Source organism: Orycteropus afer, unplaced genomic scaffold (assembly GCF_000298275.1).
Source record: "Orycteropus afer afer isolate SDZICR_OR568_19922 unplaced genomic scaffold, OryAfe1.0 scaffold00136, whole genome shotgun sequence".
NCBI lineage: Eukaryota > Metazoa > Chordata > Mammalia > Tubulidentata > Orycteropodidae > Orycteropus > Orycteropus afer.
In genome coordinates this window covers 3130358-3141468 of record NW_006921723.1, presented here as the reverse complement: position 1 = coordinate 3141468, position 11111 = coordinate 3130358, and the positions used below count along the sequence as shown (strand labels likewise).

The following is an 11111-nucleotide window of genomic DNA, read 5'->3' as shown; positions in this document are numbered from 1 at the left end:
TGGCGCCGCGGGGCCGCACCCGACTCGCGCCCGGACACTAGCGGCCGACCCGGCAGGGTGAGCCCCGCGCGACCGACTGGGGGTGGGGCGCAGGACCCTGAAGTTCCGGGGTCAGAGGCGGCACAGGGTGTCTCCAAAGTCCGAGCTCGAGGGGTGGCGAAAGGGGATCCCAGATTCCAAGGTCGAGGGGTGACGAAGGGGGCTGCGACATTCCGGACCCAGGTCGAGGGTTGCAATGCTGTGGTCCCCGAAGTTCCGGACTCGAAATCAAGGGGGCGGCGCGGGGGTCCCTGAAGTTCCGGACTCAGGGTCACCGACTGGCGGAGGTCTCCGAAGTTCTGAACTTGGAATAGCGGGATAGTCCAGGGGATCCCCGAAGTTCCAGGGTCCATGCGTTCCGAAGTTGGGGCTCACACAGGGCGCCCCACTCCTGGCGCAAGTGGGGACTCCGGTTCTGGCTGAATATCAGGTCCCCTGGACTGGGGCGCGCGGGGTGGGGAATTGCCCTCAGCGGGATTGGGGGTCTTTGGGCATCAGGCTGGGTCAGGCGCCTCTTGGAGCCCCACGCAGGCGGGCGGCGTCCGAAGCGCATGACTCGGAATGAGTAACTTTGCCTGAACGCTGCAAGTCCTGGCAGGAGCTGCCGGACTGAAGGGTTTGAGTTCTGGGGACCTCCGTGTCCCCCCCACTCACTTCGGCTTGGCCCAGGACTTGCCCCCAGCCCGGACCAGAGCGATCACCCCTCCCCCAGCCCAGGAGCTCGGGTTTCAGACCTGTGACCGGGACAGCAGCTGCCCAGGCCTGGTGGAGGGGCACCCCCCTCTGACCACAGAGGCTGCTGGGCCAGGCACCCTTCTCCCCTTACCTCCCCCACCTTGACCCTTCCTGGGTCCCCTAAGACCCAGTGGATGCAGGTTTGGATGTGCAGGGGGAGAGTCAGGAAGTCTTCCAAGCAGCTGGTCCTGGCTTCTGTAGGGTGGTGGCTAGAGGAACCAACGGACAGGCTGGGGACAGCCGTGGCCCCTATCTGGAGTCCACACTGTCCCCAGGGTGGACCTGTGTGGCTACATCTTATCCTTCTAACCATGCTGGGGCTCCCTGGGGGTTTGGACCCTGACTCCTAGGGGTGCCTCTGTCCCAGGGTCAGAGCTGGAGGTCCTTCCTGGGTCCAGTCAACCTGTGGGCATGCCCCAGTTTTACTTCCTAGCCCTGGTGTGTGGTGGGCTAGGTGGATCTAGAAGAAAGTAGTGTTCTCTTAGCTTGGGATTGTGGGGGTTCACAGGAAAGCTCCAATGACCAGGATGGTGAAGGCGTTTATGTTGGGATGCCAGGGATGCTAAGAGACCTGCTTCACTCCACAGGACCCTCAGAGCCTGTATCTAATTTCCTCTAGAGAGGATCCCCCCATACGGTGGTGGTGATGCTGTTAGTTACGCAGAGTTGATTCCGACTCATGGTGACCCCATGTATGCAGGGAAAACCCTGCTCTACAGGGTTTTCAAAGCTGCAACCTTTTGGAAGTAGATAGCCAGGACTCCCGAGGCACCTCTAGGTAGGTTTGAACTGCCAACCTTTCGATTAGCAGTCCAGCACTTAACATTTTGAACCAGCAGTTCCTGCCCCCCTCTGGCTGCCCCTTGGAGCCCGCCCAGCCCAGCCTGACCAATGTCCACAGCCAGGTGAGCATCCCCTCCCTGCCCTGTCCTGCCCTGGCCTTGCCCCTGGCAGCACTGCCCACCCGTCCCTGAGCACCCTGTCCCACCCAGGGAGCAGCCTATCTTCAGCACACGAGCACACGTGTTCCAGATTGACCCGACCACCAAGCGGAACTGGATCCCCGCGGGCAAGCACGCCCTCACCGTCTCCTACTTCTACGATGCCACCCGCAATGTCTACCGCATCATCAGCATTGGAGGCGCCAAGGTGCGGGGGGCCACAGGGGTAGGGGGCGCTGGGGGTCCCTGCTGTGTGCCCCTGGCCAGGGGTGATTTGCACCTTCCTGAGCTGTAGTCTCTCCCTCCTGAAATGACTCTGAACGAGGCCTCTGAGCCCTCCTCCAAATTGATGCTCAGAGAGTTTCATGTTCATTGAGTTTTACCCCTCAGGCCATCATCAACAGCACTGTCACCCCCAACATGACCTTCACCAAAACCTCCCAGAAGTTTGGGCAGTGGGCAGACAGTCGTGCCAACACTGTCTACGGCCTTGGCTTTGCTTCTGAGCAACATCTGACCCAGGTAGGCCTACAGGGTGGGGTGGGAAGGACAGGGCTGGGATTGGGGCTTCTCGTGGGTGAACTGGGGACTTTAGGCAGTTCCAAATGGGCACATGGAATTGGACTAGCCTCAAGGCCTTCCAGATCCCTGGGTGGCATAGATGGTTTGTGCCTGACTATCCCTGGTGGTGCAGTGGTAATCAGCTGATAATCAAAAGGTCAGTGGTTCAAACCCATCAGCAGCTCTGTGGAGAAAGACTTGATGATCGGCTCCCATAAAGGTTACAGCCTAGGAGCCCCTATGGAGCAGTTCCACTCTGTCCTTTAGGGTTGCTGTCAGTCAGAATCAACTGATGGCGCACAACAACACTCACTGAAGGTTGGCAATTTGACCCCGCCCAGTGGTAGGTACCCTGGAAGAAAGGCCTGGTGCCCTTCTGTAAAGAGCAGTTCTACATACACACGTGGGGTTGCCGGGAGTCAGAGCCAAGTCTAGGGCAAGAGCTGTTGGTCTCCTTGAATGCCTCCGAGCTCCCCTGGTTGGAGTCCCAGCTCTGTTGCACGCTTTCTCTGATTTTGGACACACCCTGCGCTTCTCTGGATACCATCTATCAAATGGGTAGAGGGGTGGCCTGGGAGCTATTTTCTCATTTCCTCACTCCCCACCCCGCCATTTTTTCTTTCTTTTTTTTTTTAAGTTTTTATTGTGATTTGGGTGAAAATTTACAGAGCAAATTAATCTTCCATACAGCAGTTCATACACATTTTGTCTCATGACATTGACTGCAATTTTCCACAATATGACAGGTGTCTTCCCACTTCCTCCCCATAGTTACCTCTTCCCTGTGTTCTTCCCTCCCATGCACTCCTGCCCCCTGAGCTGTCTCCCTGTGCACACACAGCCCTTGTGTTCTCCCACGATTGATCACTCCAAGGAGTGTATCTGCCAGATGTAAATGTTCACCCCCTATCCCTGCCTATTCTTTGGCTGGAAGCTACAAGAGTGAGTTCACTCATTTAGGGAACATAGTCTCAGGGGTCTCACCAGGCTCCATCAGCCCAGCAAACCTGGTCTTTTTTTCTCTTTTTATGATTTTGAGTTTTGTTCCACATTGTTCTCCCTCTCTATCCAGGATCTCCTGCACTGATTCCCCTCTGAGTGGTCGACAGTGGTAGCCAGGCACCATCTAGTTCTTCTGGTCTCATAGTCATATAGGCTGAAGATCGCATGATGTACCAGTCCCTTAGGCCAATTGTTTCCATGTGTCTTTGGTTTTCTTTGTTCTTCTGCTCCCCACCCCCCATTTCTGTATTTCAATGTTGTCTCTGCTCCTTTTCTCCTTAGATGCTTGGTGCTTTCTGTGTCCTGTTTGAAGTCAGGAAGATATTCCTTGCTGTTTTTTTTCTAGAAGCTTGATTGTTTTTCTTTCCACCTTAAAAACCAGTTGCCACAGAGTCCACAGCAACTCCCTGCAGCCCATGTGTGTTGGGATAGCACTGTGCTCCCTCTGGTTTTCAGTGGCTGAATTTAGAGAAGGAGATCACCAGACCTTTTTTCTGAGCCACCCCTGGGTGGACTTGAACCGCCAACCTTTCAGTTAGCAGCCGAGCCCTGACCCTTTCAGAACATCCAGGAACTCCTTTCAAATTTAAGCTTTGGATTAATTTCTGTAAGTAGTATGAGATAGAGGTTTTTTCTCACATGAATATTCAATTTGCTCTTGGGCCTATTTTGAAAAAAAAAAAGAAAAAACCATGTTTCCCCCACTGGTGCCTTTGTATATATAAATCAGGTAACCGGTATGTGCTACTACTGTTTTTTTTTTTTTAATTTTTATTGTGGTGTGGGTGTAGTTTACAGAGCAAATTCATTTTCCACACAGCAGTTCATACACATCTTGTTTCATGACATTGACTGCAATTCCCCACAGTGTAACAGCTCTCTTCCCACTTCCTCCCTGGAGTTACCTCTTCTCTATGTCCTTCCCTCCCATGCACTCCCACCCCCTGAGCTATTGCCTTGTGCAAATATTGCCCTTCTGTTCTCCCATGATTGGTTGTGCTAAGGAGTGTATCTACCTGATGGAAATGTTCACCCTCTATGTCTGTCTGTTATTTGGCTGGAAGCCGTGGAAGTGAATTCATTTCCAGACCTGAAGGGTAACTAGGGGCCACAGTCTCAGGGGTCATAAACAAAATGAACTACCATGTTCTCTAAACAATCATTTTTAACCTAAGAGAATTTATTATAAAATGTATTAATCTTATTAACCTAAGAAAAATTTATTTTTTAAATCTATCCTATCTGTAGGAGCTCTAGTAGCATAGTGGCTAAGGCACTTGACTGCTAACCAGAAGGCTGGTGGTTCAAACCCACCAGCCACTCCTCGGAAGGAAGGTTGGGCAATCTACTTCTGTAGTGATACTGCCTCGGAAACCCAAGGAGGGGTGGCTATGAGTTGAGTCCGACTCGACGGCACATAACAACAACAACAATCCTATCTGTATATTCTACCTGTCATTTCCTATTGTTGTTGTTAGTTGATTCCGACTCACAATGACCCCATGTACAACAGAACAAAACACTACCTAGTCCTGTGCCATCCTCACAATCCTTGCTGTGCTTGAGCCCATCATTGCAGCCACTGGGGCAGTCCATCTCACTGAGGGCCTTCGCCTTTCCCTCTGACCCTGGTTTCCTAAAACTAAAACTCACTGCGGTCGAGTCGATTCGCCTCATAACGACCCCTCCTTGGGTTTCCGAGGCAGTACGTCTATGGAAGTAGGTTGCCCAATCTTCCTTCCGAGGTGTGGCTGGTGGGTTTGAACCACCAGCCTTCTGGTTTCCTAGGGCTGCCATAACCAAGTGTCACCCGTTGAGTGGATTCTCACTTATTTATTATCTCATAGTTTTGAAGGCTGGAAGTCCAAGTGCAAGGTGTCAGCAGGGCCATGATCTCTCTGAAAGCTCAAGGGGAGGATCCTTCCTTGTCTCTTTTTAGCTTCTGGTGGTTTCTGGGGATCCTTGGCGATTCCTGGCTTGTGGCCACATCGCTCCAGTCTCTGCCTCCGTTGTCACATGGCTGTCTGCTCTCTATGTCTGTGTCTCTTCTCCTTTTGTATGTTGAATTAGGACCCATCCTACTCTACTGTAATCTCATGTGAATTGATAGTATCTTCAAAGACGCCAATCCCGAACAAAGTCACATTCACAGGTACCCACAGTCAACACTTCAACATGCCTTTTGGGGGAACACAATTCAATCCATAACCCTACCTTAACAATAAAACGGGATCACTTGCCACAAATAGGTGGCAAATATGCACATTAGTACAAGGAAGACTAATTTCAGAACCTATCTCTTTGCTGGAGTTACTTTGGAGTGTATTCTGAGTTACGGTGACTGCTGTGTGTCAGAGTGGGACTGTGCTCCACAGGGTTTTTTGGTGGCTGATTTTTCAGAATTCGATCACCATGTCTGTCTTCAAGGTGCCTCTGGGTAGACCCAAAGCTGCAACCTTTCAGTTAGCTGAGCACGTTCACCTTTTGTACCTCCTGGGCTCTCCCTGGTTGTTACTGTTGTTGGTTACCAGCAAGCTGAGTCTGACTCACGGAGACCCCACGTGCGCTGGGGTGTAACTGTGCTCCCTTGGGTTTTCAGTGGCTGATTTTCTGGAGGTAAATTGTCAAGCCTTTCTTTTGAAGCACCTCTCTGTGGATTCCAACCTCCAACCTTTCAGTTAGCAGCTGAACTCCTTAACTGTTTGTACCACCCAGGGACTGACTCCCTTTTTGTTATAAAGGGATATTAACAAGTGTCCCAGGCATTAAGGACAAATTAGCACCAAACTGAGACTCTCCTTGTTGAAATAAGCCTGACAGAGAGGAAAAACAAGGCCCCTTCTACATGGTAGCTCACTGTATTTAATACCACATAGACCTGGGAGCTTTGGTGGCATAGTGCTTAAGGCATTTGACTGCTAATCAGAAGGCTGGTGGTTCAAACCCCCCAGCCACTCCTCAGAAGGAAGGTTCCCAACCTACTTCTGTAGTGATACCACCTCGGAAACCCAAGGAGGGGTTGTCGCTATGCGTTGGATCCAACTTGAAAGCAATGAGTTTGTTTTTTTGGTTTAGGTAGACACCTTGCCACAATCCCCACTCTGCTGTTTGTGGCATCCTTTTCCAAGTCATCTCTCCACTTCCAATTTGTAAATGAGGGGTTGGGTACAGTTCTAAGATCCACTCAGATCTGACCAATGCTGGGTGGGGGTGACCTGATGGGTCAGCCCATGAGGGAGGGCACTGAGGGTTTGTTGATTGACTCTCTGTTGTCCCTTCCTCCCCCAGTTTGCTGAGAAGTTCCAAGAAGTGAAGGAAGCAGCTAGGCTTGCCCGGGAGAAGTCTCAGGATGGGGGAGAGCTCACCAGCCCAGCCCTGGGGCTTGCCTCCCACCAGGTCAGTAACCCCTACACTGCCCAGATGCCCCTGAGCCAGTCAAATTGTATTTGGGGTCTGGACACTGTGCTGCGTGTGGGAGACTCAGCAGTGCCCAGGACCCAATACACACAGATGATGCAAAACTAGATGCATGGCAGGGATCAGAGAGGGGGAAGTCAGAGTGGGTGTCACAGGAGTGTGCCATTGGGAGCCTAGCCTGGCACAGAGTCAAGGAAGGTACGCAATAGGTGGGAGTAACAGAAATTAGCTCAGACACATGGTGCCTGTGTCCCTGGGTGCTCAAGCTGTTAAACAGAATTGCAAACTGGAAGTTGAAAAGGCTAAGGAGGGTGCAGAGCAATGAATGAACTGTGCCAGGCCTGGGACTGGGCACCCGGGGCACGGGAGTGCAGGATGAGAATGTAGGCTGAGCCCCTGTCCTCTTCCTCCCTGCAGTTACCCATGTATTCCTTCCCCTCCCCCCAGCTATCTCCTTGTGCGAATACTGCCTTTCTGTTCTCCCAGGATTGATCAATCTAGGAGTGTATCTATCTGATGTAAATATTCACACTATACGCCTATCAATTGTTTGGCTGGAAGCCAACAGAAGGAATTCAATTCCTGAAGGGACTTCAAGACCTGAAGGGTGACTAGGGCTATAGTTTTGGGGGTCTCATCAGGCTCTATCAGACCAGTAAACCTGGTCTTTTTTCGTGATTTTGAGTTTTGTTTCACATCGTTCTCCCACTCTATCCAGGATCTCCTGCACTGATCCCTTTCCAAGTGGTTGACAGTGGTACTTCCTGGGAGTCTTAAATGGAGTTTGGTCTTTGGTTGCAGGGAAGGGCATCACTAGGAGGAAATAGCATGGTGGTTTCAGAGTGCTTCCTTTTTGAAAACTGACCATTTCAGTGGGTTTAAACTAGACTGCCTCAGGTTTGCCTCCAGGCAATGAGGCCAGGCTGGTGAGGGGGACAAGGCCCTGGACTTGGGCCCAGAACCATGGAGAATGGGATAGGAAAGAAGGGGAGCAGCTGGACCTCAGGGCTGGAGAGGACTGTCTGGGGTCCACAGTTTCCCACATCTCAATTCAAGCCTCCTGACTGAAGTCAGGACTCAAGTGACATGACCCTGATCCCAACCATGATCCATTCCCCTAACTCAGCATTGATCAGCTGGAAGTCACCCCTCACCGTCACCCTCCCCCCTCCCACAGGTGCCGCCAACCCCCCTCGTCAGTGCCAATGGCCCCCCCAGCGACGAGAAGCTATTCCGCAGCCAGAGCGCAGATGCCCCCGGCCCCACCGAACGCGAGCGGCTCAAGAAGATGCTGTCGGAGGGGTGAGGGGAAATGAGCAGGGCTTGGAGAGGGGGCGGAGCTAGAAGACAGGTATTGGCACAGAAGGCGGGGCCAGGTGAAGGGGCGGGGCTAAATGAACGATTTGGGCGCCGAGAGCGTGGCTGAGCAAGGGCAGGGCATGGATAGGGTGAAGGGGAGGGACTAGACGGCAGGCAGAGGGCGTGGCCAGGGATGGGAAGTGGCCAGAGCGAGGGGCGGGAAGGGTTCCAGGGACTTGAGGGCGGCAGGAACTGACTCTGGACCCAAGGCCTGGGGAGTTGGGGAAGGCTGACCGTACCCCTCTCACGGAACCCGTCCCCACATTCGACAATCTCCTGACGACCACACCCCCTGATGTCCTCTCTCCTGCCTCAGTCACTCCTCGTGGTTAGCCCCGCCCTGTCCTGACCACGCCTACCTGGGCTGAACCCCTGGGCCCCTCCTTACCCTCTTCCGCTCTTTGGGCTGTCCGCGGCCCTAACAAGACCCTGCCCCTCAGGGATGTCCCTGCTCCTGACCTCAGCACCGCACCGCCCTGGCCCCGCCCTTGGGCACTTCCCTGGCCCTATTCAGGTCCTGAACGCTGCGCAGACTGATCTCTGACTGGCTGCAGTCCAGCTCCCAACAGGGGGCGCCCTATGGCCCCGCCCCCAACCCAGCTCGGCACTAGACCTGCCCCCACCTACCCCTATCGCGTCCCTGCAGTTCCGTGGGCGAGGTGCAGTGGGAGGCCGAGTTCTTCGCGCTGCAGGACAGCAACAATAAGCTGGCGGGCGCTCTGCGAGAGGCCAACGCGGCGGCCGCGCAGTGGAGGCAACAGCTGGAGGTTCAGCGCGTAGAGGCGGAGCGGCTGAGGCAGCGGGTGAGGGCCCAGATCCTCCCAGACCTCTTCTATCCTGGGAACCTCTGGAACTCCCGCCTCAGCGCGGCCTCTGTGCTAGGTTCGCCAGCAGGTCACCATCTCCAGCGTTCTATTCTCAGTGTCTAGCTCTGTCAGATGAGTCTGAGACAACACCCACTTGGAGGGCATCAGACCCCACCATCTAAGCGTCCAGAAGTGTGGGATGGTGACCCCAACCAGGGGGAGAGCAGAAAGAGGCTGCCCCAGGGGTCAGGGGAGTGCCAGCTGGGGCATCCTGGGGCTTTGAGGACTCAGTTCTTGTCTACACAGGTGGCTGAGCTGGAGGTCCAGGCAGCTGTGGAGCAGCCTGCAGTGGGCGAGAAGGAGCCTGGGCAGTCACGGGAGCAGCTGGAGGTGTTAGTGCAAACCAAGGACCAGGTGAGTATCTCCTGGCCTTGGGTTCCCTGAGTGCTCTCGGGGGAGCCAGAACCTCAGAGCCAACTTCTTCCCTCCAGGAGATCCAGACACTGAAGAGCCAGACGGGGACTCCCCGGGAGACCCCAGATGCTGCTGCTGAGCGTGATGAGACACAACAGAAGGTGCAGGTGTGTGGGGTGGGCAGGTGGATGGGCAGCCTCCTCAAATCCTCACAGTCCCCAGCCTGAGATCATGGTGCCTGCGTTTGAACCCAGGTCTGGTTGGCCTAAGGAGCCCAGGTGGTGCGAGTAGTTTGTGCTCTACTATTAACCCAAAGGTTGAAAGGTTCGAACCCACCCAGCAGGGCTATAGAAGATAAAGCCTGGGAGTCTGCTTCCATAAAGGTTACAATCATTGAAAACCCTATGGAGCAGTTCCTCGGTACACGTGGAGTCACCATGAATCGGGGGTGACTTGATGGCAGCTAACAAGTGACTGGCCTGGCTTTCGCCTTCACCCTAAGAATGTTTAGGGGGCACGTCTGTGAGCCTAGCACATGGATGTAGTAAAGGGTTTGGTGTCCCCCGAAGGATCCTGGGGGAGAGAAGTTGCAGAAATGTTGCCTGTTGTCTCCTGGGCAGAGAACACACATGCCAAGAGTCTGAGGTGCACAGAGGTTGGCACATTCCAGAAACCGGAGGGGAAAATGGGGGTAGAGTCAGGAGCAAAGGGAAGGGGAAGGGGTTCTGGGGACAGGGGTAGAGTCCCCACCTTCCACCCTCTCCCCACAGGACCTGGAGACTCGGAACGCAGAACTGGAACATCAGCTGCGGATGTCAGAGCACAGCCTGGAGGAGGCCCGGGCTGAGCGGGAGCGGGCCCGGGCTGAGGTGGTGCGGGCTACACAGCTGCTGGACGTCAAGCTATTCGAGCTGAGCGAGCTGCGGGAAGGCCTGGCCCGCCTGGCAGAGGGCACACCCTGAGCTGGCTGCCAGATGGCTGGCGGGGCTGGTTCTGTATGGGACGATTCCCAGGGTGCGGTCCAGGCCTCGGGCAGCAATCAGGGCCCCACTGCCTTGGCAGGAACTGGAGGGCCCAGGTCGGCCCTGGCTGCTCACAGCTTGAAGAAATTTTTGAGCTTTTCATTTGTAGTTTCTAGAATTCTGGGGTGTGTGTTAGCACCCAGATTATACTTCCAAGTGTGGCTGCGTGTGTGGTGTGTGGGATCTAAACGCTGTGCTGCCCCTCCCCACCTCCCCATGGTACACTTTGCCACCCTGTGCCGTGGTGCTCAGGCCACGCTCCCGTAGGTGACAGGGAAGCTAGGGGACCACCACAGCCAGATGCCTAGCTTCACCTGGCACTGCAGCCCCATCCCCTTAAACTCAGCCCACGTGTCCCCACCACTTTGACCCTGATCACTGTTTCTGCCAAGTCCATGCTGAGGGAATGGCTTCCTCAGCATACTGTCTTGCATGGAGAACAGGACATGCCACAACCCCCAGATGTGTCAGGCTGGTGGGCATAGAAGCTATCAGAACACAGCTGTGTCCACTGGGCACCTCTTCAAGGTGACCTCACTGAAACCTCACAGTGGTGCTGAGACAAGGAAGCAGGCCCCGAGTGGGGGCATCTCTGCTCTGAAGCCTGGCAGCAGAACGGCCAGCACTGTGGTTTGCTGGTTGTCTGCCTTCCCGGCTTTGGGCTTGACCTGCTGGGAATGGTGAACCGTGAGGGGATGGTGGGGAGGACCTTCTGGGCACTTGAGACACACAGGTGACAACACCCTACTCCCTGTTCCCAAACCCAGAGAATCAGACCACAGATGGCAAAAGGCACATTCATTGAGTACCTCCTG

The 11111-nt window shown here is 54.4% G+C and overlaps 1 protein-coding gene across 1 annotated transcript; it reads left to right on the top strand.

The window, feature by feature from the left end:
- Positions 1 to 1665: 1665 nt before the first annotated feature.
- On the top strand, positions 1666 to 10236 carry HOMER3 (homer scaffold protein 3). Its single transcript, XM_007945484.1, has 9 exons — positions 1666 to 1679; positions 1767 to 1923; positions 2106 to 2237; positions 6567 to 6674; positions 7873 to 7997; positions 8701 to 8857; positions 9167 to 9274; positions 9352 to 9441; positions 10045 to 10236. Exons 1-9 carry the CDS (start codon positions 1666 to 1668, stop codon positions 10234 to 10236), a joined length of 1083 nt encoding a protein of 360 aa, XP_007943675.1.
- Positions 10237 to 11111: the final 875 nt, after the last annotated feature.

Excerpts from the sequence above, each read along its gene's own strand:
- HOMER3 (XM_007945484.1), top strand. Across the intron at positions 1,924-2,105 it reads TCAGCATTGGAGGCGCCAAG|GCCATCATCAACAGCACTGT; the intron begins GTGCGGGGGGCC and ends TTTACCCCTCAG. Across the intron at positions 2,238-6,566 it reads CTGAGCAACATCTGACCCAG|TTTGCTGAGAAGTTCCAAGA; the intron begins GTAGGCCTACAG and ends TTCCTCCCCCAG.